Source organism: Artibeus jamaicensis, unplaced genomic scaffold (genome assembly GCF_021234435.1).
Source record: "Artibeus jamaicensis isolate MK-2021 breed Jamaican fruit bat unplaced genomic scaffold, CSHL_Jam_final contig_519, whole genome shotgun sequence".
In the NCBI taxonomy this organism is placed as follows: Eukaryota; Metazoa; Chordata; class Mammalia; order Chiroptera; family Phyllostomidae; genus Artibeus; species Artibeus jamaicensis.
In genome coordinates this window covers 53,461,151-53,483,505 of record NW_026521871.1, presented here as the reverse complement: position 1 = coordinate 53,483,505, position 22,355 = coordinate 53,461,151, and the positions used below count along the sequence as shown (strand labels likewise).

Here is a 22,355-nt window from a genome sequence, read left to right as displayed (position 1 = left end):
GACACTGGCCACAGAACAGGTCAGTTTATTCAACAGCCAAGAGCTGAAAAATGTCGGATCCCACCAAGGAGCAGAACCCGACCCAAGGCCTGTGACACAGCTCCACCCCACAGGGGTGTGTGTGGGCTGGACTGGGAATGGGGGGAGAGAGCAGGCCCACCTCAAGGCCCCACTGGGCGCCAGCCGGCGAAGACGGTGTGGTGTGAGGGTGCAGTGGGCCAAGCCTGCTCAGGTCTTGTTGAGTGTCCAGAGTGGATCCAGGAGGCTGAGGGGATCGTCAGTGGGCCGGTCACCCCGTAGCCCCTGCCCGTTAGGGGCCTGCAAGAAGTTCTGCTTGCTCATCCGCTGCTTTCCCCGCAAGGAGCTGTCCAGGGAAAAGGCCTCAGGGGTTAGGGAGGCCAGCAGCTCCAGGGAGGAGGAAGGGGGCCCCAGGCTGGGGGCCTCAGGAACTGGCTGCTCCTCTTCCGCCTGGGGGGTCTCGGGCAAGGGTGAAGAGAGGGGGGGTGGGGAGGAGGATGGGGGCTGGGTGGACTCTTGGAGGCTGGCTGGCAGCGGGCCTGGGCCTGGGGGCTCTACAGGGCATGGCAGGCAGGCAGCTGGGGAATCCAAGCCCGCAGTAGGCCGGATGCTGAGCTTGGCAATTGTGGCTTGGATGGAGCTGATGGGCACATCCCCACCGAGGACCAGGTCCTGGGAGTCCTGAGGAAGGTGATTCTGAAAAGACCAAAGTGGGTGAAGACAGGGTCCCACAGGCTGTGGCTATCCAAGCAACTCTTTCCTTCCTCACCTTCTGGATGGTGCTTGTGCCTGCCAAGGGTCTGCACGGTGGGGGCACACCGTGGCGCTGCAGGACCTGCTCCACGTGTCTCACCACCGCCTCGTGGCAGAACCTGAGATGCAGCTGCAGAAGCACATGTGGCCTGGTGAGCTACAGGGGACCTGTCGCCCAAGGGCAGGTGCCTGTCCCAGCGCCCAGGACCCTTACCTTCTCCTGCAGCATGTGCTTCCTCTGCTGCCGCATTTGCCGCACCAGCTGGGGCAGCTCAGGGAGCCTGTTCCCCGCCTCCACCTCCTGCACGGCTGCGTAGAGCAGCGCAAAGGCTCCCGTGCGACCCACGCCAGAGCTGCAGCAGGAAGGGGGTGTTAAGGCCAACAGCCTCTGGCAGCTGCCCCTTCCCTTCAGCCTAATAACCGAACTGCCTACCTGCAGTGCACGACGATGGGGGTGTGCAGGGGCCTCTGGTGCAGGTAATGTGTGTGGACCTCCTGGATGAAATGCAGCAGGTTGCTGGGGCTGTCGGGCAGGCCTCTGCAAGGGTGGGGTCTGAGAGTCAGGCCCCACCTGAGGGCCTCACCACCCCTCCCAGGACTCCCAGCCCCTGGGGCCACGGACGCACAACTCAGGCCAGGTAGGAAAGTGGAGGTGTACGAGCGAGCGCTTCAGGCTCTGGTCACGGAACTGCAGGCTCAGCACCCGCTCCACGTGGGTCTCGGTGGTACGGACACTGCTCAGAGCCAGGCTCAGGGCGCCATGCACCATGGGCTGGCCTCTCTCGGTGGGGAAGTAGCGGGCCACCTTTTGCTGAGGGGCAAAAAGAGGACAGTTAGGGCTACTTTCCCAGGATCCCTCCCGAGCACCCATCCAGTCTCCACCTCACCTTCTCCATCTCAGCCTCAGACACCAGCATGACAATGACCGACACTTTCTGCTCATGCACCATGAGCCAGAAGTCAGCGGCTGTGCCGGGCAGAGGGGCCTGGGTGGCCACCAGGGGCGGGCAATACGGCGAGAGCCCCTCCACACGGCTGGCGTTGATGTAGTCGTCCTTGCCCGAGCGCAACACCACACGGTTGCTGTCGTAGGGCATGATGTCCTGGTGCCGGTTCTTCAGAGAGTAGCAGCGGGCGATGGCGATGGAGCGGCCGCGGGCATCCTGCTCCTGTGCGTCCTGCAGCTCCCGCCAGACGGCGTCCAGAGTCCCCGCGTCGCCCAGCTGGCCCCGAAAGGCATCCAGCTCCTGCTGCAACTGCTGCAGTCTCTCAGGGTGCTCGTAAGGATCCCGCTCAATCAGCCGCAGGGCCTGTGGCCGCCAGCCCTCAGCCGAGTCCACCTTGGTAGGCTGCAGCAGGGGCTGCCCACCCCCAGGAGGCTGGGTGCCACCGTGCTGGCTCTCTGGGCTGGAGGAGAGCAGGTCTGCCGCCGCAGCGCCCCGGCGCACGCTTGGGGGCGGCTCCGCTGCAGGGGCCCGAGGAGGTACTGGGCTGGGTGCTGGTGACGGGGCGGGTGAAGGCACCAGGTGGGGACTAGGGGTGGCCTGGCTGGCAGGTGAGGGGCCTTGAATAGAGAGAGGAGCTGCTTGGGGGCCCAGAGGCCTGGGGGAAGGGGCAGGACCATATGCCAGAGTAGGGTGAGGAGGCTGAGGGGGTCCAGGACTAGAGAAAGGCAGAGCCCCTGAGTGGGGGGGCAGGGGATCCTGAGAGGGACCAGGATAGAGCTGGCTGTGTAGGGGGGGTCGTGGCTGCCCCAGGACACCAGGCTGAGGAGCAAAGGGGTAGGGTGGCTGGGAGGCTACAAGTCCTGGAGCCTGGGATGGGAAGAGGTGGGGGTGTTGGAGTGCGAGAGGCTGTTGGGGCGGTTGTGGCCCGAAGGCCACTCGTGCGGGGTGAAGAGGGGGCTGGGGCCCAATCCTTGGGGCTGGAAAACCTGTGGGGAGCCCAGGAGGAAAGTGCTGGGCTGGGGGTGCTGTGAGGGGTTGCTTGGGCCCCGGAGGGTAGGGGTAGAGCATGAGCTGTGACTGGGCTGGCGGTACTGGGAAGCAGGGCTGGGGAGGAACGGGGGTGGGGTTCGGCCGGGGTGCTGTGTGGCTAGAGATGGGAGCCTGGACACTATCTACCGTGGTGGTGGCTGGCCGAATTCCCATCGCCAACTCTGGGCCCGAGAACTGGGGAGGTGGGGCAGAGGGCAGACCAGCAACTGGGAGGTGAGGCCCCACCCCTCCGTAGGGACTACTCGCCACCACCCCGTGCTGGGGGGAAGAGCGGGGCACAAGGCCCAGCTCTGGTGTGTAGGCAGGGGCTGGGTAAACAGGTCCAGATGCCATGGCCAGTGCGGGGGGCCCTGGGGTCTGGGGGACCCTGGGCTGCAGTACCTGTGTGGGGCCTGAGTAGCTGCCCAGGGGTAAGGGGCCTGAGAGATAGTGGGCTCCTGGGGCCACGGAGCTGGGGAAAGGGCCAGGAGCAAAGCGGAGCGCAGCATTAGCTCCCAGGAAGGCGTCAGGGGGCAGGCTGCGCAGCTCCTCGGGTGGGTCTCCCGTCTCCCCTGCCTCGCCCTCCCTGCGGGGCAGCAGTGGCTTGGGGGCTGTCGGCCGCGGTGGTGGCTTCTTCTTCAGCTCCCTGTCAGACGATGAGGTAAGGAGGGGAGCCAGCGCCCTGTCGGCCCAGACTGGATCTGGGCTGCAGCTGTCCCACGGTCCCAGGACCTCACCCACCTGTCCAGGAGCTGCTGGCGGGCGGCCTCACGGACCCGGCAGACAGACTGCGCCCGTTCCAGGAGAGCCGCCACCTTGCTCTCCAGGTCTGCATAGAAGTCCTTGCCCTCTTGGGACTTCTTCATCAGGTCCTCATAGGCTTCATAGGAGGCCACCAGGGTCTGCAGCGTGGAGTTCCACCTGGTGGGCAGAAGAACCAGCAGGAGGTAGAGGTCAGCCGCCAGAGCTAAGTCTGGACAGGACTCAGGCAAGAGCGCAGGGCCGGGCACTAACTTCTGGTCCAGCTCGTTGAGCACCCGCCGCACGGCCGCATACTGCACATTGGCCTCCGTCAGCGCCCGGAGCACGTTGTCCTGTGCAGCCAGGTTCTGCTCCAGGTACACCCTCAGCTGGTCATACTTCTTCAGCTGCTCCTCAAACAGCTTCTGAGGGAGTATTGGGGGTGGAGGACACTCAAGGCTTTGCTACCTACGGGTAGAGCCTGAAGCCAGGGCCCCACCACCCTGCTCCCGCTCTCGCCCCACCTTCATCTCCGAGTGGTCGGTGGTAACCAGCGAGGCGGTGATGTCATCCTTCTGGATGAGCTCTCGCAGCTGCTGCTCCAGAGACACTCGCTGGTCCCGCATCTCCTGCACCTTGGCCAGGATGCGCTTCAGGTTCTGCAGCACAGCCTTGTCCTCTGGAGGCAGCAGTGGTCAGTGAGGATGGAGAAGCCCCCGGATGTCTTACCCGTGGGCACAGGGCAGGCAGTGCTCACCTGGAGTGAGAGCAGGCACGGGCAGGGCAGCCCGGACCTGGTCCAGAGGCCCGCTCAGCAGGCGGAGGTTGCCAACGTGCAGGTTCATGGCACGGTGCAGCTCACTGTTGGTGAAGGAGGCCTTCTCGTGGACCTCCATGTACTTGGACCATTCTCGCCTCACCTCTGCCAGCTCAGCCTTGGAGACCGCCATGCCGGCCCCCACCTGGCCCACTGTCTCCTGCAGCTTCTGGTCGAGCAGCTCATCCTCCTCCAGCAGGTCCCCGATGTCCTTCAGAGAGGCCTCCACGTCGGTGAACACACCAGACAGCACTGAGGGGGTGTATGGGGAAGGGACAGAGGGACCAGCTTCTGAGGCAGGCAGACCAGGCACCCACTCCGGCCTGTCCCCTATGACACAGAACTGCCCCTCAGTCAAGGGCTTGTGACAGCCCGACACTCCCTGAGCGCCAGATGCAGCTTGTGCCAGGGGTGTGGAGAGGTGCAACCTCCATCCTGGGTGAACAGGGGACAGAGAGAAGGCCACAGCAGATGACGTCATCACCTCCCCCCCCATCTCCCCCACCCCCACACCTTGCATGGACTGGACGAGGTTCCGGACAGTGTCGGGACGCACACTGAGAGCTGCGCACTTCTCCATGAGCTGGGGCGGGATGTGGCTGTATGTGTCAAGGTTGTCCACTGTTTCGGGGTCCAGCTGCATGGAGTCCATGAACTGGCTGCGGGGGCACCAGGACCAGGTGGGTGCTGGCTGCTGACCCGAGCCCTCACACAGAAAAGGCGTGCACGAGGGTCAGCCCCCCACAACTGAGGGTAGCCCTGAGGCCCGAGCAGACTGCAGATCAGCACTGACCTCCACCCCAAGGCCTGGCCCCCAGAACACGCCCATGGCACCGCTGGGAACACTGGGACAGAAGGGACTCACCTTACAAAGCTAGCACACCAGGCCTTGGGTGGGGAGGGCAGAGCTGGGAAACACTCTGCCACTACTTCCCCGGTTGCGGGCAAGGGACCCACTGAGGTCTGGTTTGTAAGCCCCAGGCCCTTCACCCCCAGGCCCACACTCACTCCAAGACCTCATTCTTGTCCTCAATCTTGGCCATCATCTCTCGAAGCAGCTTGGCTTTCTCCTCACTGTGGGAGAAGCAACAGAGCAGTTGCTGGAAGCCTGCGTCTTGAGACATCCCAACCCCACCAGTGCAGAGGGCAGGGCCAGCCCCTCCCACCCACCTGTACAGTGATGAGGCCTCATGGGCAGCCATAGGTACCAGTTTGGCAAAAATGTCAGGCCCTGTGACAGCTGGGTCTGTAGGGTTCACTGGCAGGGGCTTCACCAAGGGGGCACCTGGGAGGGAGCAGAAAGTCATGGAGCCCAAGCAAAACTCGTCTGTCTCTGTGCCACCCACCCTGATCCTCAGCCTCCCCTCAGCTGCAGACCTTTCACGGGCTGAAGGGTGTCCAGTGCTGGGACAGCCTCATGGTAGATGAAGTCATTGTCCTTCTTGGCAGAATTGTACCTGGGGGTCCAGAGAAGCGGGAGTGAGTCAAGAGTCTTGGACAATCAGCAGGGACCCAGGAGCTGGCCTCGTGTGCGGGCCACTGCCTCCTGGCACTGGGGCTTCTTCCCAAGGATGCAGGCAGAGGGCCAAGACCCTTCCCACTCGGCAGGAACCAGGCCAGCCCAGCCCCACAGACTCACTTTCCTCCAATGACGTCCATAGTGAAGCGAAGTGCATCTTGCACCGTGTCAGGCTGGCCCTGTGGGGTAGGGATGCGGAGGCTCAGCACCCACCAAGGCAAATGCCAGGGCACCCCTCAGCCCGCCGGGCTCCTCCCCGTCCTCTCAGGGTTCTGAGGAACAGCCGGGCCCTTCCTCAACTCTACCTTGGCCAATTTGATGGCTTCATTGAGCTTGTCCAGGGCACTTTGGAAGTATGCGACCTGCAGGAACAGCGGGCAAGCCTGTTCAGCCCTTCCCTGCTTGGACTCTCCTCCTCCTGCCACCCCCGAGCCCTGCCTGGCCATCAGATCACTCATTAATGGCAAGAAGCTGAGGCGGCAGCCAGGTGCCAGCCGAGCCAAGATCGCAGTGGTCAGCATCCCACTGTGCCGCACCCACAGCTTAACGTGCAGCCAGCCAGCCTGCGGCAGGGGGTTGTCCCGGTGTGGGGAGGTAAGAGGCAGAGAGAAGACCAATTCTGTGCGGGAGGGGAGCCCATGGGCATCTCACTAACAAGGCTGGAACTGGTCCTGAGTCCTCTCCTCACCACCACTCACTCACCTGCTCCCCGAACTTCTGCTGCTCCTCGGCCTGCTTCCCCATGTGTAGCTGGGAAAGAGAAGAGACGTCACTACTTACTTCCCAAGCTGTGGCACCCCAGCCTCGCCCTGAGCTGGGGCCATAGCGCCCTCACATGAGCCACAGCTGCAAAGTAGTAGATCTTCATCTGTACCAGCTTCTTCCAGTCCTTCTGAATGCGGCCCAGCAGTGAGGCGGTATCGGGGTTCTCCAAGGCCCGGCAGGCCTCCTTGTAGTAATCCACCACCTGGGAGCCAGGTGAAGTCATCAGCGGGACATCAGCAGTAAACCGAAGGCCTGCCCTCGAGCCCTTGAGAGCCACCGTCTCCCCTGTCCCTACCTGTGCACTGATGCGGGCCACCAGAAAGCTCTTCCTGTTGTCCAGCATGGACTTCTCCAGAAGGCACTCCTGGGCCTGGCCCTGCGACCACAAGTCACACCCACGTTGCCTCAGGCCATGTCCCTCCCACCAGGCAGACCCCAGGGCTCCCCTCTTCAAGTCCTCTCTCTGCCAGCCTCCCCCACTCGAAGGAACCCAGCCCTGCTCCTGATGCACCTGGAGCTCTAAGAGCGGAGTCCAGGCCCCTGCTCATCCTGCACTGCACAGGGCCTGGCCGAAGGTCCAGCCCCAACTGTCCCCTCCCTGAATCCAACCTAGTTCCAACAAGAGCACCGCCTCACCAGCATGAGGTTGACATTGAGAGTGAGGACCTGGCGGCTCATGTCAACGCTGTAGGCCTGTGGGAAGTGCTCGCGTAGGTAGGCAAAGGCGCCTGCTGCGCACTGGAAGTGAGTGCAGGAGACCTTCATGCCCTGGGAGGGGAGAGAGGGAAGGTGGCGGGGCGGTACCACACCCACGGGGCAGGGCTCAGCTCAACTCTGCAGTCTGAGAACACTCAGCAGCCCGCCCTGGTTATGGCCCATGTCCCACTACACTACCCCTCCCATCCCCTCCCTTCCTCACCTCTTCAGACACCCGCTTGTCCATGGCACCCAGCATGGAGTGCAGTGCACCTGGGGAGGCAGAGGATACAGTGCAGGGCTAGTCGGAGGCGCTCCCCACACCCCAGTTAGTGGTACGGCAGAGGGAGCAGCACTGTCACCCACGTTCAGGAAAACAGGGTCTGAGAACTGGAGCAGTGGGTCCAAGGACACAACAAAGCTGAGCAAATGGGGAAACTCGGAAGCCCAGCCAAGCCCCTCCGTCTCCTGCTATGCACCAAGCAGGGGTGTGAGTAGATGAAGGAGGGGCTCCTGTCCACAGACCCCAGCCCAGAGGTCCGGTCTGAAAGCTTCAGTGACACCCACACAGGACTTTAGGGCTGGCTCCCCAAGCTTGCCCCTGAGCCAGGATGGGCCAAGCCATCAAGGCTGACAGTGCCAACCTCGTTTCCTGCTGCCTGAAGCAGCCGGAGTCAGAAAGCCGGGTCGGGAGCGGTCCAGCCGAAACAGAGAGGCCCTGTCAACGATCTCTCCCAGCTGAAACACACCGTGTGGCAGCTGGCCCCAGAAGAGCCTCTCCCAGCAGGGTGGCTCCCCATGGCCCAAAAAAGAGGCACTGGCAGAAATGTGGACAAGGCCCCCACTGCTCAGAACCCAGGTGCCTCCCCTCTGTCCATCCACTGCCCTGTGGCCTGGTGCTCAACTGAGGTCCAGGGTGGCAGGGCCACAGGGAGGGGCTCAGGCTGCTCACCAAGGTTGTAGAGAATGCAGGCCTGCTCATACTTGATGTCCTCGTGGGCCACGGACTTGCCAGAGAAGATCTCAGTCCTGCAGACATGCCACACCAGTTATCTTTCGGGGAGGAGCTGGCCAGAGCCCCAAGGCTTGGTGAGGGGACCAGTCACCCCTGTGCAGGGTTGGAGGGAGGGAGGCCCTGGGAGACCACACCAGGCTGCTCCCCACCCTGTACAGCCAGAAGGGAGGGGAGGGAGGAGCATCCCAGCACCCAGACACCCCAGGGTTGTTCCAGGCTCCCTCTGCCAGCTCTCACCAGGTGACAGGAACAGCGGCTTCCTGGCCTGAGCCCATGGGGACCCGACTCTGCAAGTAGTGGAGCTGGCCTAGGTACTTGCGGAGGACACTGCAGCCCTCAAAGTCCCGTGGGACCCGCACAGCATTCTGGAGGGCAGATGGGAAAAGCTGTAATTACTTGGAGAAGAGAACAGGTAGGTCTGTCTGCCCTAAACGCCCAGGAAATATATGCATCAGAGCTGGAACAACTGCAATCGCCAGGAGACCCAAAGAAAGCCCACTGCTGTGCTTGGGGTCGGTCATTCAACACATCACCCCAGTGGCCAGGGCTGGTGGGCCGACTCAGCACCCCCTTTCTGGAGGCAGTTCACAACATGCATTAGAATTTTTAGAATGCTTAATTCTCACCCACAGCTCAGTATCTAAAAATATGCAGTAAGAGATACCCAGAAGAGCAACTGCTCGAATGAGCATGCGTAGATATTTATACCAGCGTTATTAACAGGGTCAAATACTGAACGCCACCAAAATAGCCATTAAAGAGGGTTGTTTAAACAAAACTGAAACAGACTCAGACACAGAGAACAGATGGATGGTTTCCAGGGGTGGGGGGCTGGTGAAAGGTGAACAGGTGAGTGCAGACTGGCAGTCACAGAGTAGTCTCGGGGACGTGAAAGATGGCACAGGGCACACGGTGACACTGTAGGCACTGCGTGCGGTGTGGGATGGGCGCCGGGGTATCAGTGGGCACGTTCTGCAAAGTACGATTATCTGACCACTATGCTGTACACCTGAGACTAACACAAAATACTGAATGTGAACTGTGACTGAAAAACAAGGACAGAGCCTCGGGGACCTGCGGGGCGCGATCAGCAGACCAACGTGCGCACCGCTGAAGTCTCAAAAGGGGGAGAGAGAGATATGAAGAAATAATAGCCTAAAACTCCCCAAATTTGATGAAAGACATGAATATAAATATCAAAGAAGTACAATGAAGTCCAGGAAACTCAGAGAGTGCCAAAGAAGCCAGACCCGAGGAAGCACATACTGAGGCACATCATTATTAAGTTACCCAAGATTAAAGAGAAGGAGAGAACCTTCAAAGCAGCAAAAGAAAAGGAGAGAGTTACCTATAAAGGAGTGCCCATAAGACTATCAGCTGATTTCTCAAAAGAAATCTTGTGGATAACAAGAGTCTGGAAAGAAGTATTCCAAGTCATGAAAGGCAAGGACCTACATCCAAGATTGCTCTATCCAGCAAAGCTATCATTTAGCCTGGAAGGCCAGACCTCTGGCTGGTGTAGCTCAGTGGATTGAGTGCGGGCCTGCAAACCAGAGGATTACGGTTCAGTTCCCAGTCAGGGCACATGCCTGGTTGCAGGCCTGTTCCCAGCAGGGGATGCATATGAGGCAACCATACACTGATGTTTCTCTCCCTCTCTAAAAATAAATTAAGAAATTGTTTAAAAAAATTAAAAAAGAACCCTAAAATTAAAAAAAAAAGAAAAAAAAAGAATGGAAGGGCAGATAAAGTGCTTCCCAGATAAAGTCAAGTTAAAGGAGTTCATTGTCACCCAGCCCTTACTATAAGAAATGTTAAAGGGACTTATTTAAGAAAAAGAAGATTAAAACTGTGAACATTAAAATGGCAATAAATTCACAACTATCAACAACTTAATCTAAAAAACAAACTAAGCAAACAAGCAGAACAGAAACAGAATCATAGATATGGAGATTATCAGCTGGGTGAGGGAAGGGGAGAATGGGGGAAAAGGTACAGGAATTAAGAAATACAAATCCATAGTTATGTTCTTTACGCGGTAAAGAATAGTGTGGGAAATGGAGAAGCCAAAGAACTTACACCCATGACCCATGGACATGAACTAAGGAGGGGACTCCTGGAGGGAAGGGGGGTACTGGGTGGAGGGGAGCAAAGGGGGAAAAACTGGGACAACTGCAATAGCATAATCAGTAAAATATATTTTAAAAACAGATCAGTTCCTTTGCTTCGACCGCATAAAGACCACATATGAAAAGCCCTTTGCTAACATCACACCACATGGTAAAAACCGAAAGCTTTCCAAGACCGAGAACAAGGTAAGGATGCCTAACGTCACCCTCTGTGTTAACACGCGCCTGGAAGGCCCACCGGAGCAATCAGGCACGGAAAAGAAAACGGCCCTGACTGGTGCGGCTCAGCTGGCTGGGTGTCGTCCCACAAAACGAAGGGTTACAGGTTCAGTTCCCAATCAGGACTCATGCCAGGGCTGTGCGTCCAGTTCCAGGTTGGGCACATACAGGAGGCAACCCATCAATGTCTTTCTCTCACATGAATGTTTCCCTCTCCATCTTCCTCTCTAAAATCAATGAACACACCCTTGGGTGAGAATTTGAGTGAATGAGTGAATGAATGAATGAATGTCTGCAGTAGCAACAAAAAATACTAGAAATGAACTTAACCAAAGACAAAAGGCTTATACTCTGAAATTATAAAATGTTTTGAAATAAATTAGATAGTAAATGTCTTTTTATTTTCACTATAGACATTATATAAATTTTAAAATAACCTGTATTCACGTAGTGGAAGACTTACTATTGTTAAGGCAGCAAAAGTCCCCTAAGGTGATCTACATTTTTAGGTTTTACTTTTTAGGAATTGAATTCAATTCAATCCATATCAAAATCTCAATAGTATTTTTCTGCAGAAATAGAAAAATCCATTTTAAAATTCATATGGAATATCAAATAACCAAACCAATCTTGAAAAACAGGGATAAAATTGGAGATTTCACGATTCCTGATTTCAAAACTTGTTACAAAGCTGTAATAATCAAAACAGTGTGGTATTGGCATAAAGAAAGACATACAGACCAACAGAATATAAGACAGAACCCAGAACCGAACCCTCACATGTACGGTGTTAGGGGCTGAATTGTGCCCCCACCAAATCCATATACTGAAGTCCTAACCCCCATCATCTCAAAATGTGTTTATAATGAGAGCTACAACCTACTGCAGTTGGTTTTGTTGGTATACATATTATTTATAAATAAAAAATTTAAATATGTATATACATATATATGGATTGTGAAAATGATTTTTAGGGTTGTCTTTCCTTTTGTTTTTTGCTTTTTAGTATTTTCTGGTTTTTCTATCATTATTTTTATTTTTACAGAAGGAAAAATACTAAATTAAAATAAGAACACAGCTGCAGGTGATTTCTTTAACTCTATCAGTCATTCACGCCTGCATAAAACACTATCCTCCTACCTGTCTGAGCAACTCCAGCTTCTTCAGTTCCTCATTGTAGGCTTCTGGGTTCTCTCCATAATTCTTCAGGACGAACTAGAGAGGGAAGAGAATGTACACCAGGGATGGAGGAGACTCCTGGCTCCCAACTTCTGCCCTCCGAGTCCTCACAATCGCCAGTGAGGGCTCAGGACCGAGTCCGGACCCCCGGCCACAAGCTCATCTCCTGGACCAACAGACACTCAGTAACAGGGAAGCACCAAGATGCTGACCACAGAGCCTCCTCCTTGGAGCAAAATGGAACATAAGACTGGTCGACTCTACCTGAACTCCAAGCTGGTCCTTACCGGGCCGCAGCCCTCTCTACAATGCCCAGGATTCTGCCAGCCCAGGAGACTGGGGAACTTAGGTAGCTGAAATGGGGTCCTCCGGAGCATTCTCAAACAGGCCACAAGTTCAAGCTCCCCTCAAGGATTGCACCCTGCTGAGTTCTGGGGTCAAAAGCACAATGCTAATCCAAGAACAAATGCAGGCAAAAGCACTGACAGGAGTGTGACTGCAAGTCCTCTTCATCAGCCCAGCCTCCCTCCTAGCTGGGAAAGGACGCCACAGCTAGAAGTGATCTGCAGTGTCCTCCCCTGTGAAAGGCCCGCAGATGAGTCACAGGAATGACCCGGACGGCAGGGGTGAAGGGGTGCCCACCTCGGCGAGGGAACTGGTGTGCCTGCCCATCACCAGCCTGGCCGTCCTGGGCAGTGAGCTCACTCGCCAGCCTGGAGGCCCGGCCAGAACCAAAGGGCCCCTTGCTCCCCAAACCCGCAGGCGGAGGCAGCTGGGACTGCCCCTGCTGCAGGACCTGCGGCCTGGGGTCTGGGCTGGCGATCTGGAGGGCCAGGTCACTCACTCTGCAGAGACTGAGGACACTGATGGCCAACTCACAAGGTTCTTTAAGGCCTTGGCCAAGGTTGGTGAGCAGAGAAGGAGCCTGCAAAGGCTGAGAAGAGGCGGCCCACTCTGTGCAGCAGCGCACTCACACGCTATCTGTTACCCACCCACCTCTCTGGGGGGGGGTCCCTTCCTAGGACCTATGTCTAAGGAATCGGCCACAAGGGAACCTGACAGCTACCACCTACCCTGGTAGGGAAAGTGAGAGGAGGGACAGGGAGAAGGGAGGCTACCGCTGAGCTTATCACACAACCATCCAGCACGATCTCAAACCTCCGGCCCTGACCCCTCCTCTGTCCGTGTTACCTCCCGAAAGTCCTCTTGAGTGTCCATGAGCTTTCCTCTCTGTCCTCCTGCCACCTCTGGTCTACGCAACCTGCCCCCTTCCCGGTGGCCAGGACTGTCTAACACAGCTCCAGACATCATTCCTAACCTTAAATCCTTCCGAAACACACACCCCTGGGGACAAAATAAACCACAACATGCTTTTCTCAGGACAGCAAGATTATGGGAAATGAGTGATCTAAAGAGAAAAACTGTCCTCTGAAAAGAGCGCGCAACAATGGCTCCCCAAAGCCTCCGGGGCCGAATCTCATCCCCTCGGCCCAGAGCTCAGGGCCCCTCGCCGTCTGCTCCCAACGGCCTTCGCAGACTGTCCCCTGGCACCTCCTAGGGGCACCCAGCCAGAGTGAGTTGGAATTGCTGCTGCCAGGTCTCGGTGCTGGTCCAATGCCGCTCCCGCCTTCCCTGCTGACACCTGGGAGGGCCTGACTAGATGTGCTGGGTTCTCAGCAAACGGCTGCCTTTACAGAAAATGCAGGGGATACACAAGTGGAAAAATACTGAAAGGAGACGCTGTGAAAATCAGAAGATGTGACATTTTACCGAGCAATTAACCCATTCGCTTTGAAAAAATCAACGTCGTCACGGAAGGGGGAGGGCAGGGGACTATCCTGTTGTAGAGCAGAAGAAACGGTGAAGATACAACGTGGGCTGCTGGCTGGATATGAGTTTGGGAGAGTCAGTCATTAAAGACGTTTCAGGGACCGCAGGTGGAATTCCAATACAAGTTACAGTAGGAGGCTTTTCTTAGGTGTGATGATACTATTGTGGTCACGTAGGAGAGTGTCCTCATGTTTGGGACGTGCTGAGATGCGCACAGCTTACTTTCCAAGGTTCATGGGATGTATCCCACACACGTGTGTGTTTGAGCATTTGCAGATGCTCCTCGACTTACAATGGGGTTACATCCTCACAAACCCATTGTAAGCCGAAAATGCATTTAACACTACAGTGTAGAGCACTGACTGCCTCCTCGATCACAGGGCTGACGGAGCAGTGGGTCGACACTGTGCTGCCCAGCATCGCGAGATCACAAGATTGTCATCATGCATCATATCACCGGCCCAGGAAGAGAGCACAATTCAAAATCCCAAGTATGGTTTCTACCGAATGCGTACTGCTTTTGCATCATTGTAAACTCAAAAAATTGTAAGTTGAGCTGTGGCTGATGTGGCTCAGTGGTTTGAGCATCCACTTTCAAACTGAAAGGTCTCTGGTTCGATTCCCAGGTCAGGGTAGATGCCTGGGTTATGGGCCAGGTCCCCAGTTGGGAGTATGTGAGAGGCAACCAATAGTTCCTCTCGCTCTTTCTCCCTCCCTTCCCCTCTCTCTAAAAATAAATAAAATCTTTTAAAAATTTGGAGAGATGCTGTCACAAATGACTGCCTATATTCACAGGTTATTTCCTAAACTCTGAGAAAATCTTCTGACTGCTGATCACTCCCCCAGCTAAACAGAGGAAAGAAAAGAGCTGAAGGTGCCCACGGTGAAAAGAGAGGCCGCCTCACCGTCACCTGGCGGTCCGGAACGCTGCAGGTCCCAGAACAGTCTAGTGTGGGCCCGAAGCTCCCGACAGAGCCTGGGAAGGTCCAGCAGCAGGCAGAGCTCGGACCCTGCACCGCAGACCAAGTAAGAACCCTGAAGGCACTGACAGGCCCCCAGTGCCCAGCGCAGCCAACAGAGAACCTCCAAGGCCTAGCTAGGCTTCGGAGCAGCTGGGGGTCCTTTTCTGAAGGAACAGTAAGACCTGCAGACAGACCCATGTTAACTGAGAGCATGTTCAGGGGCCAGAGCCGCTGGGGGGCGGGGAGCAGGAAAGAAGGGAACTAAGAGGGAAAAACAGTAACACCGCATGGAAAGGCCATTTCCAGAGAGAAATACCAAGACAGAGTATTAAGTCCTGGCTGTGCCCCTGGGTTGCTGCAAGATGTGGCCTTGGTTTTCCCATCTGTAAAGTGGGGTTAACATTACCTGGTATGGTAATATAGTACCTGACTCAGAGCTTCTAGAAGGCCCTGAACTACTTCCTAAATTGAGAAAGAGGACAGTAGGCTAAAAATACTGTTTACAGCATGCCAGGACCTGTACCGGGGACTTGCATGCATGAACTCTTGGTTCTTACGGGCTCATGAAGTATACCACTAGCTCTGTGTTACAGGTGAGGCAAGTGAGGGCCAGATTAGAGATGTGGTCACTTCTAGCAGCTGATGGTTAACAGCTGGTAAGTGGAGGAACTGGGGCTCAACCCCAGGTCTGTCTGATTCCAGCGTCTTTGCTATGTCCACAACGATGCTCTCTCTTTCACTGAGCAAGAAACAGCACAAAATTTTGTAGGTAGCTGAGATCACTGGAAACATCCATCTTGGGTCCTGCCGTTCTGCAGATTAGGAAAACGGGAACCAGAAATGTGCAGCGGTAGTACTGGAACTACTAATTTAATCTCCTGACTCCCGGCCCAGGGGGGCACCTTGGTTGTCACTCTCTCTCACACTAGCGCATTCTCATTCTTCTGTGTATGCTTTTATTTTTCTCGGTAGCAGGGGTGTCTAGCTTTTGCTCTTAATTTGATCTAACATCTTGGAATTTCACAGTGCTAATTAAAGCAATAACCCAAGAAGAAAAGACTTCACACAGGTAACTGCCCTTGTTCACCACACACCTCTTCTCCTCTACCTGCGGGCATGACTCAACACGAGGTGTTCCCTGGGCTGTTCCACAGACACCCAGAACTGAGTCCCACACACAGATGGTAAGTTAATACAATGTGTGCTCTGCTACAGGGTGTTAACGCAATTCATTTTATTCAGAGAAAGGCGTATCACTGCCATGGAAATCTTCAACCCCTTGGCGTCAGCATGCCTACACCGAATTACAGGCCGAGACCACCGGGGACAAGATCAGACCTTCGTCCTCGCCTGGTCTCCCCCAACTAGCACTCAGGGCGTCTGCCCCACACCTCTTCTGAATGGTCCCTCAACCAGTCTGAACACCACCAAGAAACGACTCAGGTTTCATCTCCTGGAGAGGCTGGACCCAGACCAGGTCATTCAACCAAGACTCGTTAAGCACTCTTCACATACAATATTTATCACTTCGCAGGTAAAGGCCAGAATCTAGTGTGAACTGGATACAGGTCCTTGGTGCATGAGACGGAAGTCAGAGGATGACCAGGATGACCCCGCTGTACAACGCAAGCGGGCAGACCGGCTCGGCCAGACCCGCCCGGTGACTCCACATGTGCGGTGAGAAACAGGAGAACCAGCACAGGCAACTGGCGCCGCTGCCAGGGCCCTTTCAGGCCTCTGGTCGTCTCGGTTCCCTTTCTGTGAGTGTGGCAAGTTTCTCAAAAGAGTCAGCTGTCCCTCAGGAAATCTGGAAGGAAAAAAATTCCACAAACCTGAAAACCAGGCTCTACCTACCTATGAGAAAGATGAACAGTGAAAAGAGGCAAGAAGAGTGAGTGCTCCAGGGAGCGGGTGGACTGAGTAACAGGAGCGGTGCGGCCTGTCTGAATCTGGAGGGTGGAGCAACCGCCACAGTGGAAGGACCCCTGAGAGGTTGACGGATGGGAGAAAAGGGATTCCCATAGCGACCAGAACAACGACCAGATGTGGATATTCCTGTAAGACAGGCCTTTGTGGCAGGCTTTGAACGGCAGGTAGGTCCCCTGGTGGGACCAGGAACCTAGTGGGAAAGTGGAGAATTAGAGAGCTCAACCCAGCCCTGGCTGGTGTGGGTCAGTGGACTGAGTGACGGCCTATGAACCAAAGGGTTGCCGGTTTGATTCCCAGTCAGGGCACATGCCTGGGTTATAGGTTAGGTCCTACAGAGGCTACCACACATTGATTTTTTTTCTCTCCCTCCCTTCCACTCTCTAAAAATAAATTTAAAAATATTTTTAATCACCCTGGCTGGTGTAGCTCAGTGGATTGAGTGCAGGACTGCAAACCAGACAGTCAAGGTTCGATTCCCAGTCAGGGCACATGCCTGGGTTGCAGGCCAGTTCCCTGCAGGTCAGTTCCCAGCAGGGGACACACAAAAGGCAACTATACATTGATGTTTCTCTCCCTCTCTCCTTCCCTTCCCCTCTAAAGATAAATAAATAAAATCTTTTAAAAAATAATTTTTTTTAAACGACAGATCAACCTAGCAGTGTGGAGGGAGAAGGCCAAGAGCCAGTTGTTGGCCACCATCTGGCACATCAGTCCTTGTGGATGGGTATTAATGGATCAGCACAAGTAAGCTCTGTGAAGGCAGGGACTTTTGTCCCCACACACAACCCTGAGTTCCTGGGGCTGGCACGTAACAGTCACTCAGTAACTGTTTGTTCAGTGAGTGAATCAGGGATGAATGTAACACTGCAGTACAAGTGAGCCTGACTTGAGCTCAAGTGCAATTAGTCAAGGGCAGAGGGCAGGTGTTTGGGATCAGAGGAGGAAAGAACTTCAGACATTAACACCTGTGGCCAAATCGCTCGCAGATGAAGAGCACGGGGCTCTTGCTCTATCAGTGCCCGGTGAGTCAGCACTCCGGGCTCCGAGGCCCAGCAGCACTTCCCCAGGGCGACGCCGTGCGGGTCCGGGCGTCCCTGCCCGAAGCTTGGCACTGCAATGTAAGGCCAGCTCGCTTTCCTCCTAGTAATGACTTCACATTATCCCGTAATTGAAGGTACGTCCATTCGGAATGAAAATCAGTACCAACCATTGAGAGTTTGTTAAATGCCCACCTCTCTCACACACACAAAAACCCCCAAACAAAACTCTCATTCATCCTTCAAAACTCACCTCCTGCACATCATCTAACTTAAAAATGTCCTTTACTAGACTATGATTCTATGAAAAAAAAGTGTTCTTATTCATCTGTACCATGGCTCAGCGTAGTGCACAAGAGGTTGACCTTCACAGAATGAATTTTTACTCTTCTACCCTAAATTAACTTCTGCCCCTCAGCTCCAAGTCACTGGTGAACCTTCCCGCAAAGAGCAAAGGAAGAACAAGGGCTCCAGTGGCAGAGGCAACATGGGCGGCATGGGGCATTAGGGTCGGGGGGAGGAGTCAGGGTCGGGGGGGGGGGGAGTTCCTAGGCTGTGGCGGCTGCAGGAGGGGAGCTCCAGTGCCCTGAAGGAGCTGGCCATTCTCCAGCCAGCCTACCCCCAGACTGTGGGTTCCTGCAAATCCATGCCACAATCTTATCAAATCAACGCTGGTACCTTTCTCAATTCCAAAAAGAGAGGAAACAAAGAAAAAGAGCTGATGTCGAGGAAACTTGCTTCAGCAGCTGACACCACCTCAGGCAAATGGCTGAGGAGGACGAGGAGGAGGAGGAGGCGGCCCAGCTTCTCCCAGGGAAGTCATCGCTCACACAATACCTTGTCGTCTAGGAGTGAGCTACCAGAGAGCACGTCAGAAGCTGAGTTCGAATAAAATCATCTCCTAGGAGCTTCTAAGCTAAGCCTTTATTCACTGGATTTCCATGAAGTTATAGCCACCATCTCTAAATTCCCTCCCAACGGTCAGTCATTTGAGACACATTTTTCTGAGTGCCAACTACGTAGAGGGGATGCTACTAGGCTGTGAAGCGGTTAGACACGGGCTGGCTGGTGTGGTTCAGTGGACTGAGCACGGGCTGTGAACCACAAGGTCACCAGTTCGATTCCCAGTCAGGTCACATGACTGGGTTGCAGGCCAGATCTCCAGTGGCGGCGCGCTGTGTGAGAGGTGACTACACATTGATGTTTCTCTCCCTCTCTTCCTTCCTCTAAAGATAAATAAATCGTTATAAACGTTTTTGCAAAGCCAACTATTAAAGATTCTGATTCATTAACGTTAAAGACTTCTTTGGTTGTATTTTTTAGCAATATTCATATTTCCATTGTTTGAAAAAATTTATTCTTTGTTTTTGTTTTTTATTTAAAGATTTTATTTATTTATCTTTAGAGGGGAAGGAGAGAGGGAGAGAAACATCAATGTATGATTGCCTTTCATGCATCCCCTGCTGGGAACTGGCCTGCAGGGAACCAGCCTGCAACCCAGGCATGTGCCCTGATGGGGAATCGAACTGCAATCCTCTGGTTCGCAGTACTCTTTGTTTTTATGTTTTTAAAAAAAGGATAAATAAAATCTTTTTTAAAAAGGCATGGTGATACCTTTCAGGTCACTTACAACTGCATAGGAATTTAAAACAGCACAGACAACTGACCAGGAAAAGGATGAAAAGAGTTAGGCATTCGGAAAAGGGAAAGAACCGCAGTTGTATGAAAGCGCAGATAGACAAGTGAACAAAACCTGGGAAAGATATAACAAAAGCTTGGAATTTTAAATTAATCTAACCCCCTGGTTTTATAAATGAGGGAAAAGAGGTCCAAAGAGTTTAAATGGTGGCCTCAACAGAATTCAAACTGCTAGTGTCTGAACTACTGCGGCAGCGCTGTGAAGAGGCCGGGGGCTGGCTTCTCGGGAAACTACTTCCGGAGCCATCTGCTTTCTCCTATTTCTTTTCTCAAGCACCCTGACCAGCTAGGTTATTTAAGACTTACTCTGGCCGCCGCTTTTCTACACGCATTGTGATTAGAAGGATGTCAACCTGCCACAACCTCCTGGTTTATTCCTCATCACTCTGCTCTGACCCTCAATGCAACCAAGTGGCCCTTCCCATGGCAGCAGATGTCTCGGAGGGCACCTGATGACCGATCAACACACTGCCAGACACACCTGATCTGGCCACAGAGGTCCCTCACTTCCATCAACGCCAAGCCTGCCTGTCTCTTCCATCCGATTGAAGATCGAACGCAGTGAGTGCTAAGGTCGCTCCGGGACCTACAGCACTGTTTATCTCCTCTGGGCAGTTATGAAAAGCAGCTACCCTCCCACAAATGACATGAACAGTATCTTTTGGTCCAAAGTGCTCCCGAATAGGGTTCTTCTTCTTGCACCAAGGGTCAAGAGGTCTGGCATTCTTCTGGATCACCGGGGCCCCGTCTTAAAAGATATATCCTGAGCCACCCTCGGCGTCCATCCCAGTCCAGCCGTGGAATGACGGCGCACGGGGGGCCCTGCACAGCCGTACAATCTGGACGGTCGGGGCCGTCCCCCGCTCCCCGCGGGGCGGGTTCTGGCGTGAAAGAAGGCGGAGCAGAACTAGGTCCAGAGCGTCACACCGAGGAAGTGGGGTGCCACGGTGGGAACCGTGGATGGGCCAGGACAGAAGTTAAAAACCAGGCTCCGACGAGACTGCGGTGCTAGCCGCGGGCGGCCGAGGAAGGAGAGAACGGTCTGCGAATGTGCTGAGGAATGGGGAGTGGGCCTGGCTGAGGAAAGTCAGGGAAGGCCGCACCCCACAGGGCCTGAGGCTTCGATGGACGCGCAGGGGGCGTCACGCGCTGGCAGGCGACGGAGATACGCGGAAGAAGTGGTGGGAGGATGCGCACTCACCTTCTTCACAGCCGGCTGGAAGTGGAAGTCACCAGCCTCTTTCAGGTCCAGCCAGATCATGGGCATGCGAGGTACGGCCTCCATGGCGTAAAGCGCCCGCCCGCCACCGGGCCGCTCCCCGTAGCTACTCCAGCTGCAGGCTCAGCCGCGCGCCCTACCCCGCCCCTCTGCGCCGGAAGGCACTAGTCACGCGGGGATGAAATATGTCCGCACGGCCTGCTGGGAGATGCAGTCCCTGCACGAACGCCCCGCCCGCCGCCGCGCCCGCGTGGACTTTTGCGCATGCGCCTAGTGGGCGAATCGCCCACACTAGGTGAATGGGTTTCTGGGAGTAGTAGTCTTTTCTTGTTTAGTTGCGGAGTACAGCGTGGGGGGGGGGGTTTCTTTCTCCTGGGCCGTCCTCCTCGGCCTGGCGCTCTTCTCTCAAGGGAGCAGCTTTAGAAAACGCACCCATGAATTTGTAGTCTCAAATAGTGTCGCGGGGGGTGGGGGGCAACTGCTATAATAGAGATAACGTGACGGGCGAGTCGTCCAGAGTAGGCGACTTGAAAGTCGAGCCCTAAGTCAACGTGAGAAATAAGTGGAGGTTGGAAGAACACTTGTTGAGGTAAATGGAGGGTATCATGAGGGCTTTGCCTAAAAAAAAAAAAAAAAAAAATTATCCCTGAGGAGTGGCCTAGAGCAAAGGGTTTTGTCCCGACTGTGGAGCTTTGGCCAAAGGTAACTAAGGCTTGGCGCACTTGTCCAGGTTGGCGGGCCCAGCACCGCATAAGAGATGGAGGCGCCCACTTGTGACCACGGGGAAAGGACAAACATGTCCTTTTGTTGAAACCAGAAAAATAGAGGTTAAAATAGGGACTGCCTTAAAGAGATTTGGCCTGGAGGCAGAAACCACAAGGAAATTAAGAAAGAACATAGGGAGTGGAGAAGGTGGAACTACAAAACCAATGGGGCTGAACAAGTAGAGGACCACCTGTTCAAGTATCTAGATTAAAATTTTTCCATTACTCAAAACCCAGAAACCTTAGGTCATGCTCGCGCCACCCGAGTAGCCAGTAGCTAACAGCCACATTTGCTTCTATACAATGCTTGCTTGCTCACATCTATAAAAAGACTTAGCTGTACGCCCTTAGCACAGCTCTCGGCTCTCCTTTGCAGCTCTTATGAGCACTGTGTCTCTGGACACTCTGAGGGTCCGCCCCTGCGCAGGTTAAAACTTTGGCCAATAAAATAACATCTCTGAATCCTGAAAGTTTCTGACAATTTGTCTCTCGCGTTGGTGGATGCAACACTTTAATCAATTTAATTTAGGGTAGAAGAATAAAAATTCATTCTGTGAAGGTCAACCTCTTGTGCACTACGCTGAGCCATGATGGTACAGATGAATATGAAACAACACTTTTTTTCATGGAATCATAGTCTAGTAAAGGACATTTTTAAGTTAGATGGTAACATTAGTGGAAGAGTGGAAAGTGGAAAAAAAAAAACAAAAAACGAAGCCTGGAGCCATGTGGGCAGATGGGGTGGTAGCAGCTGTGTGCGGAGTACTTGGAATTCCCAGACCGACTAGCTGCTTCCTGTGGAGACCTGTAGAGTCGTATTTTTTTTTTAAATTTTGTTTATTTAGAGAGAGGGAAGGGGAGGGAGGGAAACATCCATGTGTAATCGCCTCTCTCGCACCCCACTGGGGGACCCAGCCCACAACCCAGGCATGTGCCCTGACTGGGAATCGAGCTGGTGGCCCTTTGGTTTGCAGGCCGGCACTCTGTCTACTGAGCCACACCAGCTAAGGCAGAGTCAGAATTTTTTAAATCATGTTTGTACTGCCCATCTTTAGAAATAAGAGAAAATGGTTTGGAAAGGGCAGAAGT

At 54.6% G+C, this 22,355-nt stretch overlaps 1 protein-coding gene across 3 annotated transcripts; it reads right to left on the bottom strand.

The window, feature by feature from the left end:
- Positions 1–9: 9 nt before the first annotated feature.
- PTPN23 (protein tyrosine phosphatase non-receptor type 23) lies at positions 10–20,661 on the bottom strand. Of its 3 annotated transcripts, none has more exons than XM_037130304.2 (25): positions 20,485–20,661; positions 11,789–11,863; positions 8,538–8,665; positions 8,238–8,314; positions 7,509–7,558; positions 7,226–7,357; positions 6,885–6,965; positions 6,660–6,791; positions 6,527–6,574; positions 6,130–6,186; positions 5,945–6,003; positions 5,683–5,762; positions 5,476–5,590; positions 5,314–5,379; positions 4,819–4,964; positions 4,246–4,557; positions 4,013–4,167; positions 3,762–3,913; positions 3,489–3,668; positions 1,659–3,393; positions 1,398–1,582; positions 1,205–1,309; positions 986–1,124; positions 788–901; positions 10–714 (listed from the first exon to the last, which is right to left on the bottom strand). In XM_037130304.2, the coding sequence occupies exons 1-25, from the start codon at positions 20,566–20,568 to the stop codon at positions 229–231; spliced, it is 4,893 nt and encodes a 1,630-aa protein (XP_036986199.2). In that variant the 5' UTR covers positions 20,569–20,661; the 3' UTR covers positions 10–228. The 3 variants fall into 3 exon arrangements, with proteins under 3 accessions (XP_036986199.2, XP_036986204.2, XP_036986210.2); XM_037130315.2 differs by having other exon boundaries at positions 221–364; XM_037130309.2 differs by lacking the exon at positions 11,789–11,863.
- Between the last annotated feature and the right edge of the window lie 1,694 nt (positions 20,662–22,355).

Bases quoted from the DNA above. Each gene is read 5' to 3' on its own strand.
- PTPN23 (XM_037130304.2), bottom strand. From the start codon at position 20,568: ATGGAGGCCGTACCTCGCATGCCCATGATCTGGCTGGACCTGAAAGAG. The intron at 6,792-6,884 runs GTAGGGACAGGG...CCTGGCTCCCAG, and splicing joins TGGCCCGCATCAGTGCACAG to GTGGTGGATTACTACAAGGA. The intron at 3,394-3,488 runs GTGGGTGAGGTC...ATCGTCTGACAG, and splicing joins CGCCAGCAGCTCCTGGACAG to GGAGCTGAAGAAGAAGCCAC.